Consider the following 11304-nt stretch of genomic DNA (forward strand, 5'->3'; position numbering starts at 1 on the left):
TAGCAGTAAACTTAATACATAAATGTTATAGATTATGGATTAAAATGTCCATATCAAAGCAGCACTTACATCAAGAGAAATGGGGGGTAGGCCGGGCACAGTGCCTCACGCCTGTAATCCCAGCACTTTGGGAGGCCAAGGTGGGTGGATCACCTGACCAGCCTGGCTAACATGGTGAAACCCCATCTCTTCCTAAAATACAAAAAAATTAGCTGGGTGTGGTTGTGTATACCTGTAATCCTACTTGGGAGGCTGAGGTGGGAGAATCACTTGAACCTGCAAGGCAGAGGTTGCAATGAGCCAAGACCGAGTCATTGCACTCCAGCCTGGGCAACAGAATGAAACTCCATCTCAGAAAAAAAAAAAAAAGAAAGAAAGAAAAAAGAAAATGTGGGTAAAACAGGGTTAACAAACCAGTCCAAGGAGAGCGATGTGGCCACGAAGGAGGTCCTGCGCTGATCCAGACATCTTGAAAGGTGGGAGTCCGGGCCTGGGCAGAGCCCTCAAGGGGAGATGTTGTGTGATTGGGAGGGACAGCAAGATGGAGCCGGTCACCACCGCCGTGCAGCTGGTGAGGTCCTGCTCTTTTCACAGCCCTTGAGTTCTCTGGTGAAAACCAAGAGTAAAGACTGTACAATAAGCCAGGCACAGTGGCTCACGTTCTGTAATCCCAGCGCTTTAGGAAGCCGAGGCAGAGGGATCACCTGAGGTCAGGAGCTCAAGACCAGCCTGGGCAACATAGCAAAACCCTGTATCTACAAAAAATACAAAAATTAGCCAGGCATGATGGCGCACGCCTGTAGCTCCTGCTACTCAGGAGCCTGAGGAAGAAGGATGGCTTGAGCCTGGGAAGTGGAGGCTGCAGTGAGCTGTGATCATCCCAGTGCCCTTCAGCCTGAGCCACAGAGGAAGACCCTGTCTAAAGAAAAACAACAAGCTGGGCGTGGTGGCTCACGCCTGTAATCCCAGTACTTTGGGAGGCTGAGGTGGGCGGATCACCTGAGGTTGGGAGTTCCAGACCAGCCCAACCAACATGGAGAAACCCTGTCTCTACTAAAAATACAAATTAGCCGGGCGTGGTGGTGCATGCCTGTAATCCCAGCTACTTGGGAGGCTGAGGCAGAAGAATAGCTTGAACCCAGGAGGTGGTGGTTGCGGTGAGCCAAGATCACATCACTGCACTCCAGCCTAGGCAACAAAAGCGAAACTCCACCTCAAAACAAACAAACAAAAAACAAAACAACAAAAAAGAGCATGCCTGGTTGCGTCTGACCTTACCTGATTGGGTGTAGTCTCTATTGATTAGGCGACCATCTGGTCTGGTTGGCACGACGCTTTTTGGGTTTGAGGGAGGGTCTGCTCTGCCGCCCAGGCTCTAGTGCAGGGCGCATTCACAGCCGACTAATGCCTCCACCTCCCGAGGCTGGGACTGCAGGTGCATGCCACTATGCCGCGTTCATTTCTTATTTTTGTAGAGACAGGGTTTCATCATGGTCGCCAGGCTGGTCTTGAACTCCTGTCAGGCCTCTGAGCCCAAGCTAAGCCATCATATCCCTAGTGACCTGCACATATACATCCAGATGGCCTGAAGCAACTGAGGATCCACAAAAGAAGTGAAAATAGCCTTAAATGATGACATTCCACCCTCGTAATTTGTTTCTGCCCTACCCTAACTGATCAATGTACTTTGTAATCTCCTCCACCCTTAAGAAGGTTCTTTGTAATTCTCCCCACCCCTGAGAATGTACTTTGTGAGATCCACCCCCTGCCTGAAAAACATTGTTCCTAACTCCACCGTCTATCCCAAAACCTGTAAGAACTAACGATAATCCCATCACCCTTTGCTGACTCTCTTTTCCGACTCAGCCGGCCTGCACCCAGGTGAAATAAACAGCCTTGTTGCTCACACAAAGCCTGTTTGGTGGTCTCTTCGCACGGACATGTGAGTGACTGACCTCAGGCCATCCTCCTACCTCGGCCTCCCAAAGTGCCGGGATTACAGACGTGAGCCAATGTGCACTGTCCAGCTAATATTTTATTTCTGCAGAGATGGGGTCTCGCTATGTTGCCCAGGCTGGTCTCCATGTCCTGGGCCCAAGGCCTTCTCCTGCCCAGCCGGGACGGGGTCTTCCCCAGGCGGAGCCCCTTACGTGCAGGGCGTTCTGTGCAGTGACCGCGGCCCTGGGCAGAGTCAACCCCACGCGGCCACATAACCGTCCAGGGGGCGGGGGGCAGCGCGGTGAAATGGGAAAGGGTTTAACTGGGGGATCTAGGTGCTGGGGACACTGACATTTTCGGTATTATTCTTGAACCTTTTCCCTAAGTTTGAAATTACCTAAAAACACGTTGTTTTGAGATGGAGGCCTCCTGGGACCCGCAGGATGCGCGGCCGTGGGCCGGTGCGCGGGGCGGGAGGCGCCGGATGGGTCGCTAGGCCTCCTCCCTCAGGCCGGCCTCGCGCTCCTGCCCCGCAGGACCCCGGCCACAGCCCTGACTCAGCTTCCGGCGCCTCGCCCACCCGACTGCGCCGGCGCGGAACCGCCACACTGTGACTCAGCAAGCGCCCCGCCTGCGAGAAGCGAGCGGACGCTTCCACAAGGGAAGCGGAGGGGCGAGGAGTGGGCGGGCCTGCGGAGCGCGGCGCGGCGGGATTGGCCGGATGGCTGGTGACGTCTTCGGGGCGCGCCGGCGCCACTGGGCCGCGGCCTGGCGGGATTGGCCGGTCTGCGGGTGACGTCGTCGGGGCGCGCCCGGAAACCCCAAGGCCGAGACGGCTCTCAGATCCGGGGGCTGCAGATAAATGGCCGTAGGCCGCGGGCGGCGAGATGTTGCGTTCCGCTGTGGATGTGGGTGTGTCTCCGACGGCGTCTCGGTGCCAGTGTCTAGGTTCTTTCTGCTTAGCTACCCGGAACCGACTACAGAGGAGGACACCTGCGTTTACGTCTCTTCCATCTTCTGCTATTCACTGCAGCTGCCTGGGTCCCCGACGAGAGCCAGGTACGGGGTCGGGATTGCGCTTTCCTCAGGGACAGGGTCTGCCGGGGATCGGGCCTGCCTTGAGGTCAGGCTGCTCGGGGGTTCGGCCTGTCTGCTAGGAGTCCGGCTGCTTGTTGGGGGTCAGGCTGCTGGGGGTCCGGCTGTCTGCTGGGGACCGGGTCTGCCATCGGGGCCGTAGTACCGGGTCGGACGGGGTCGTTAACCCGCCAGCGGAGCGACAGCCACGTAGATGTGTCTGTTTCCTTGCTGCGGGCCCGGCTTGCCAGGGTAGGGTGTTTATTTCCTAGGACGGCTGCTGTGCGTCCAGGACAAAATCATTTAGGGATTCACGTCAAACTCTTGTGAATTCCTTGAACAAGACAATTTCGGAACGCCTGCTGTGTGTCGGGCACCGGGAGCTATTAGTAAAGCAGTGGATCCGTAGTTCGAAGCTGTGGGCGAATGAGGGCTAGGAAAGGACTAATGGGCACCTTGAGTAGCGGGCGTGTAACACAGAGGGAACTGGGAGGGTGGGAGTGGCTTTAAACTGAGGCGGGAGGGGATGACTAGACGTTTGCCATGGGCGAGAGTGTTCCGGTCACAGGCGACAGCCTAGGAGGCCTCCAAGAGAGGGGAGAGAGCTGATGGGAAGGTCAGGAAAAGGCCCTGGGAGGGGCTAGTGGGTACTACATCATGGAGGGGACCTCGTGAGCCCCTTGACTCTCTCTCGAGTGCAGTAGTTTCACCGCCGTCTGCCTGTTTTCCATAGTGACTTAACAGCTTGCGCTTCTCCCTGATCAACTCCAGATTGATGTCATCGAGGAGTAAGTTCACAGTAAGACTCAATGCCTAAGGGAGTTGGAGAGGCGAGAGACAGAGTTAAATCTCCTCTGGATAATGGAGTCAACTGATGGGATTTAGCACCTAGTAACAGAGTTTTGTTTATGTCAACAAGTATATTCCATGGATAAAATTGTGACTTAAAATTCACCAAAGTCGAAATCATCACTGGCAGCTGTGTGAATTAGCTCTCGCCCCCACAGTGTGAGTTGAAATAGAAACCCGAGTTCAAGGAGTGCTTCGTAGACTAGGAATTAAAAGGACTATGAAGGAGTCCGTGTCTCTTAATGGGGTTGACTACGAATGGCGGACACCTGGTATTTGTACTAAAACTCCATGGAATGCTCCCCACACAGCGCGTTTGTTGACTTTCATTAGGGTGACTGAAGGGCAGTCCAGCTTTCCTCCTAACTATTCTGATTCTCTTGTAGGTGATACTTAACTCTGCCATCTGCGTTTTGAGCACTGTTCTCATAATGGAGTTTCCTGATTTGGGGAAGCATTGTTCGGAAAAAACTTGCAAGCAGCTAGGTGAGTACTTTTAAGAGACTTAATAATAGAAAATGGTATTTTGTTGGGGGAAAGCTGGCTGTTCTGTTAATTAGCTGATAATTGTGTCTTGGCTTTCCTGGCTCTTCAGTATTGGGAACTGCGCTGGTGCAGGTTCTGTTTGACACTTAGCATCCACCAGACGCGGGGTGCAGGGGTGCAGGCTGGCTGGCAGGGCCGGGTGGATCCAGGGTGCTGCTTGAATACTTGCGACGCCATAAGGTCTCTCTCTAGAAGACAGCCTGACCCTGGGATTGTTTTCACATGTGTGGCCCTCGAGGCCCTGTCCATCTCATAGGCCTAAAGCACTTAGTGTAGGTGAACACTTTTTAGTACTATCTAGAAGTATTTTGTCCCAGTCGTTAAAACACTTCCCTGTTTTTTGTTTTTCAGATTTTCTTCCAGTAAAATGTGATGCATGTAAGCAAGATTTCTGTAAAGATCATTTTGCATACGCTGCACATAAGTGTCCGTTTGCATTCCAGAAGGTAATTCATCCTTTGTTCAAAAGATTCTCATTTTCACTGCCTGAAGCTGCACTGTCTTGCTGGTATGCTAGGGACTAGCCACGTGTGGCTAACTCAATGAAAATTAAATTTTAAAATCCAGTTTCTCAGTCCCACTAGCCTTGTTTCAGGTGCCTGCTGTTAGGCAGTACAGAGGAGCATTTCTGCCCTCACAGGACATTCTGTTGGATGACTCTCAGACAACTGAGATCTTATTTTCAGGGACTCGTAGAGTCACTTAGTTGTAACCTTATGTTCCAAGCTTACTTCAGATGTTCAAATACTTGGTTCCTTTGATCCGTCACACCATAGCTGTGTCTTCACCTGATACAAGAAGGGTTTTGATATTTGACTTGGAAGCCAATCAGGAAGGCAGTAAATATGCTTATTGATTTGAATAACTGCAGCCTTGATGTCGTATTTAGGTGACTCCCAGAAAACACAGTAGAAACTGAAAGAGGACCTAAGGAAATGAGTTTGCCCCAAATCCAGAGATTTGAGACTTCTGTTGACTTTTCAGATGGTTCCTAGCCCGTGTTCGCTTTGTCTCTGGATGGGTCACAGGTCATTTTAGTGAACTCTGCCACTTGACCCTGCTGGTGGTGGTAATGTGGGTGACTCAGCATTCTGTGCTTTGACCAGTGTTGCCCAGGGTCTGGCCCTCCAGCCATTTTTAGGTCATCACGGTGGGTGGGGAGGGGGACTCATATTCCCTGCGTTTACTAGGCACAGATGACTAAGCCAGACTGCCCAGCGTGTCTTCCCACTGACCCGTCCTGCCCCGGCATGGGGCGGGGTCTGGCTGGAGACTGTTTACTAATACTTTGCTTCATTTGACCAAATGAGGAAGCACCACCACCTGTGACTCTTCAGCTCGGGCTGCAGACAGCGTGCCCGTAATTCCGTGATCACCTGCCAGCTGTTCATGTCGGTTGCCACCTGTTTTCTCATTGACCTTTCCATCAACTCCTGCCCTGGCTCAGGTTTTTAGCCTTGCTGGGCCTTCAGTTGCTGGGTGGTCCACCCCTCCAGAGCCCCCACAACCTTGGCCTGCAGCCAGTGACGGTCGTTAGTACCTGGGAGCTCACCCTAGGCACACATGGCCTCATCGGGCACAAGCAACGCTCCGTGTACGTAGAAGCCACTGGGGAAGCCGCAAAGGGATCAGGCCATTGGCGATTGTGGTCCCTGTTTCCCTCCATCTCCTCCCTGTGGAGGTATCTGGGCAGATTCTGTTCTCACCTGGGCGGTGCCAGCCTGAGATGGCCCCGGTTGGTTTCTGCAGTTGGCTGAAGTCCATTCGTTGAAACTTCACTAGACTCCTCAGGGCAGCTGATGCCCACACTAGAGACGGCTGCCGCTAATCCATGACCCAATGATGCTTTGTTCTCGGAGGGCTCGGGAGACCGGTTTTTGTACTCTTTGTGTTTAAGTGTGCCACCCAGGAGTACTCGTTTAAAACTTCTGTGAGTTTAGGTTGTATGAGTCTCAGATGCCATCTTACCTTTGTTATTTTTAGGATGTTCACGTCCCGGTATGCCCACTCTGTAATACCCCCATCCCAGTAAAAAAGGGCCAGATACCAGACGTGGTAGTTGGCGATCACATTGACAGAGACTGTCACTCTCACCCTGGGAAGAAGAAAGAGAAGGTAAGGACAGAGCCCACCTCAGTTCCTTCATCTGGGAAGCCTGGTTTTTCCTTGGGAAGAGTCAGTTTGCTACCTGAAAATTACTCCCAATAGTTTATATACAAAGTAGAAAAGAAGAATCCTAACGCTGCATTATCCCTAACGCTGCGTCCTAAACTGCAAGTGGCCTGAGTTTTTAGTTTTATAAATGTTCTTTAATATGAGGGATCCCAGGTCAGGTTCGTCTTTCTTGACTGGAATTTACTAGTTTTCCTCCTGAGATGGCTTTCTGGATCCATTCTGTCCATGTGCGTTTTGTTGTTGTTGTGTTTTTTTTTTTTTTTTTTGAGACAGTCTTGCTGTGTCACCCAGGCTGGAGTGCAATGGTGAATGGTGCCGTCTTGGCTCATTGCAACCTCCGCCTCCTGGGTTAAAGCGATTCTCCTGTCTCAGCCTCCTGAGTAGCTGGGACTACAGGTGCATGCCACCACATCCAGCTAACTTTTGTATTTTTAGTAGAGACAGGGTTTCACTATGTTGGCCAGGCTGGTCTTGAACTCCTGACCTCATGATCTGCCCACCTCAGCCTCCCAAAATGCTGAGATATTACAGGTGTGAGCCACCACGCCCGGCTCAAGGAGCTTCTCTAGGGAACTGGCTGCTGTCAGGCTTAATCCGTTCCTAGTCATGGGTCCTGGTTGGTGGTTACCAACTATCTTAGTACATGATGTTCAATACTTTACAATTATATTACCATAAACCAAGTAACTTTTAGTCTCAAACATAATAAAATCAGCGTTCCTTAGTCTGCCACACAAAACCCTCTGCGGAAGCTTGCTCTGGTCTCTGCTTTCTGGCCCTGTCTAGTTCTCCCTGCCGTGGCTGTGCCCTGGGATCCTCAGCCTCTGGAGGTCTCTTAAGCCTCTGAGACATCACAGCTCTCTGGTGCACCCGCTTCTCCCATGTGACACAGCTTCCCTTGCTGGGGGCTCACCCAGCACTGCCCCAAGGCCCCCACACAGGTATACCCTCCCGGCTGCTCCTGGCCCACTCTGCTCCTGCCCTTGTGGTGGGCACGGTCTGTGTTCTGCTGCATCCCTGCACGGGTCCCTCTTGCATGGTTGCTCAGCATGGCCATGCCTGCCTTCCTTGGCCGGAGGGCCACCCCCGGCTGCTGGAACCCTCCCCACTCTCCTCACTGCCTTCCCCTCTTGGAGTTTTGACTCCTAGGAATTTATATCGCTGCCTACACCCTGGCACCAAAAAAAAAAAGTGACCGGTGGGTACTGGGACATGATAGATATTCCCTTGATGGGGACAACCTCTGCCGTCCCAGAGCTCCTGGAGCCATGCCTCTGTGGGGCTTGCCTGTCACTCATGCTTGGCCTCCTTCCCTCCTGCTTCCTGGCTGCCTCTCTCTGTTGTCCTCCCAGCAGTACCTCTGGGCCATCTTCATGGGAATCCCCAGCTTCAATGCTGGCTGGCTTTTTTTTTTTTTTAAAGGGACAAAGTCTCGCCCTGTCGCCCAGGCTGGAGTGCAGTGGCACGATCTCAGCTCACTGCTGCCTCTGCCTCCCGGGTTCTAGCAACTCTGCTGCCTCAGCCTCCAGAGTAGCTGGGATTACAGGCACCACGTTGCCATGCCTGGCTAATCTTTTATATTTTAGTGGAGATGGGGTTTGACCGTGTTGCCCAAGCTCGTCTCGAACTCCTGAGCTCAGGCAATCCACCTGTCTTGGCTTCCCAAAGTGCTGGGATGACAGGCGTGAGCCACTGCGCCTGGCCCTGTGTTCTTCTTACCTGCACTGAGATGGTCAAATGAAATTTTGCATTTGTACTCTGTGCAGACAGGAACCGTGTCTAGTTTAAATGTGAATGTTCTTACTGGGGGCTGTTAAAGAATTTATTAAGGCCGGCACAGTGGCTCACACATGTAATCTTTTTTTTTTTTTGAGACGGAGTCTTTCTCTGTCCCCCAGGCTGGAGTGCAGTGGCGCGATCTCGGCTCACCGCAACCTCCACCTCCTGGGTTCACGCCATTCTCCTGCCTCAGCCTCCCGAGTAGCTGGGAATACAGGCGCCCACCAACACGCCCGGCTAATTTTTTGTGTTTTTAGTAGAGACGGGGTTTCACCGTGTTAGCCAGGATGGTCTCAATCTCCTGACCTCGTGATCCGCCCGCCTCAGCCTCCCAAAGTGCTGGGATTACAGGCTTGAGCCACCGCGCCCGGCTTCACACATGTAATCTTAGCACTTTGGGAGGCCAAGGCAGGAGGATCACTTGAGGCTGAGTTTGAGACCAGCCTGGGCAACATGGCAAGACCCCATTTCTATGAAAATAGACAAAATTAGCTGGACGTGGCAGTGCGTGCCTGTAGTACCAGGTACTAGGCTGAAGCAGGAGAATCACTTGAGTCCAGGAGGCAGAGGTTGCAGTGAGCCGAGATCGAGCCACTGCACTCCAGCCTGGGCAACAGAGCGAGACCCTGTCTCCAAAAAAAGAATTGCTTGTTGAAGTCACTTTGCTCTCTCAGATTTTTACATACCGTTGCTCAAAAGAGGGCTGCAAGAAGAAAGAGATGCTGCAGATGACATGTGCCCAGTGTCACGGCAACTTCTGTATCCAGCACAGACACCCTTTGGACCACAGCTGCAGACACGGGAGTCGCCCCACCATCAAAGCCGGGTGAGAAGAGACTCGGCTGCGATGGCTCGGAACACGCAGTAGCATAGCATGCGTGGAAGCAGCTTACACTCTAGTGGGAAGTGGAGCCCCACTGAGCACCATCCCACGCTGGCTGCTGATCTTGTTGAGGGAAATGGGACTATAATAAAATTGAATGCTGAAGTTGATTCCAGTTGTTCTCATTTCCCACTGCTGCCGTCACCAAGTACTACAAACTGGGTGGCTCAAACCACAGAAATCGGTTCTTTCACAGTTCTGGGGGCTGGAAGTCCGGGCGCAGGATGTCGGCAGGGCCGGCCCCTTCTGAGGCCTGTGGGGAGCATCGGCTGCATCTCCCCAGCATCTCAGGGCTCGTCGATGTACAACCCCCATCTCCACCTTCATCTTCACGTGGCATTCTGTGTGTCCCGACTTCCCCTTTTTGTAAGGATGCTGGTCATGTGATCCCACACTCGTGACCTCTGGAAAAACCCTGTCTCCACAGACGGTCACACTGAGGTACCGAGTCTAGGGCTCCAGCATGTCTTGTGGGGACATGATTCAGCTCGTAATGCTAATGTTGGTCAAATCGAGACACATCTGCATCTGCCTAAACTTGCACCTAGTGGTGTCCGGTGTCCGTCCCTGGACCAGGCCGGTGGTAGTCACTTACCTGCAGGAAGCCGTGTGGGTTCTTGTGGTCAGCTCATGGAGGCTGAGCTGACTCATCCACCCTCTCTGTAGGTGCTCACCCATGACAGCCTCTGAATCCAAGCCACCAGGAGATTTCCTCACCCTGGCTCCTGGCGGGCTGGCCCAGCGACTCAGGTACTGGTTCACCCGGCTCATGTGAACGCAGTTACCTCTGTGTGGGGTGCTGCAGCTCTTGGGTGGTGAGCATGGAAAGGTTGCCGTGTGTACCTGCACAGTGTGACACGATGCCCCGGTGGTGCGACTTCATCAGGATGGATGAAGGACACAGGACTGGGACCCCAAGTTAGAAAAGCAGCTCGCTCCAGCGCAACCTCTCGGCAGCGGCAGCGTCGTATAGCTGGTTTCTGAAACACCTTTTCTGCCCTCCAAGATCCTCTGACATGATCAACACTTCTGCGTCATCAAGACAAACCTGAAAAGAGCTGTTCTTTATTCTTGGTGGAAAGTAAACTGATTAGGTCTTTCCCGTCTGCACTGCCATGTGGGTTATTTCCACTCTAGGTAACTTCTGCCGTCGGGTACCCCTGTACTTCTAATGGCAAAGAGCCTGAAACCTTGAAACTTCCCCACTGACATACATAAACTAGGCCGGGCATGGTGGCTCACACCTGTAATCCCAGCACTTTGGGAGGGCAAAGTGGGTGGATCACCTAAGGTCAGGAGTTCAAAACCAGCAAACACCAGACAGCTCACTTGCGCTCTCTTCATGCCGCCTCTGTAACGATGCGGCTCTCTGGCCAAGAAGGGGGAAGGACATCCACCTGCCTGGCTGAGGGTTCTTGTCCAGCGGCGGCCACAGGCGCTACTCGCGTTCCCTGAGGGCACAGCTGTGTGCCCGTTCCTGACCTCCAAGGGGCTGGGACACTCTGCGTGAGAGAAGGTGTGTCTTCCTGGACCACTTGCCCCTGCCACAGCCGACTTCTTAAAACAGGCACAGTTCAGCCAGGTGCAGTGGCTCATGCCTGTAATCCCAGCACTTTGGGAGGCGGAGGCAGGTGGATCACATGAAGTCAGGAGTTTGAGACCAGCCTGGTCAACATGGTGAAACCCCATCTCTACTAAAACAAAAATCAACCAGGTGTGATGGTGGTACACACTTGTAATCCCAGCTACTCAGGAGGCTGAGGCAGGAGAATCACTTGAACCTGGGAGGCAGAGGTTGCAGTGAGCAGCGATCATGGACTCAATCTCCAAAAAAAAAAAAAAAAGCAGCAGCCAGCCAGCCCGAGAGCTTCTTTGCACCTGGATGTGACTTCAGCACCAACAAGAAAGTTGCAAAATGCCACCTGTTGAAGATGGCTCTGTCCAGTGATGAAGCAGTGGAAACTTCCAGAAGTGACTTAAAACCACAATGGCAGGAAGTAGGGCTTCCTCAAGTGCCAGAGATTACAGGAGACTGGGTTTTATAGGTTTGAAGAGCAGAA

General features: G+C 52.7%; 1 protein-coding gene and 1 long non-coding RNA gene across 4 annotated transcripts; one reads left to right on the forward strand and one right to left on the reverse strand.

Annotated features, from left to right (window-relative positions):
• Positions 1 to 346: 346 nt before the first annotated feature.
• Positions 347 to 2485, reverse strand: LOC131382625 (uncharacterized). Its single transcript, XR_009212189.1, has 3 exons — positions 2336 to 2485; positions 1279 to 1594; positions 347 to 606 (listed from the first exon to the last, which is right to left on the reverse strand). It is a non-coding gene; the product is annotated as an uncharacterized LOC131382625 (long non-coding RNA).
• A 242-nt stretch (positions 2486 to 2727) lies between these two features.
• LOC116464202 (AN1-type zinc finger protein 2A) lies at positions 2728 to 11018 on the forward strand. Of its 3 annotated transcripts, XM_032147489.2 has the most exons (6): positions 2728 to 2997; positions 4248 to 4347; positions 4759 to 4853; positions 6391 to 6522; positions 7369 to 7523; positions 9036 to 9120. In XM_032147489.2, exons 2-6 carry the CDS (start codon positions 4293 to 4295, stop codon positions 9091 to 9093), a joined length of 495 nt encoding a protein of 164 aa, XP_032003380.1. In that variant the 5' UTR covers positions 2728 to 2997; positions 4248 to 4292; the 3' UTR covers positions 9094 to 9120. The 3 variants fall into 3 exon arrangements, with proteins under 3 accessions (XP_032003380.1, XP_032003379.1, XP_032003382.1); XM_032147488.2 differs by lacking the exon at positions 2728 to 2997 and having other exon boundaries at positions 3134 to 4347; XM_032147491.2 differs by lacking the exons at positions 2728 to 2997; positions 7369 to 7523 and having other exon boundaries at positions 3134 to 4347; positions 9036 to 11018.
• The last annotated feature ends 286 nt before the right edge of the window (positions 11019 to 11304 follow it).

This window comes from Hylobates moloch, unplaced genomic scaffold (assembly GCF_009828535.3).
Source record: "Hylobates moloch isolate HMO894 unplaced genomic scaffold, HMol_V3 SCAFFOLD_270, whole genome shotgun sequence".
NCBI classification, from domain to species: Eukaryota; Metazoa; Chordata; class Mammalia; order Primates; family Hylobatidae; genus Hylobates; species Hylobates moloch.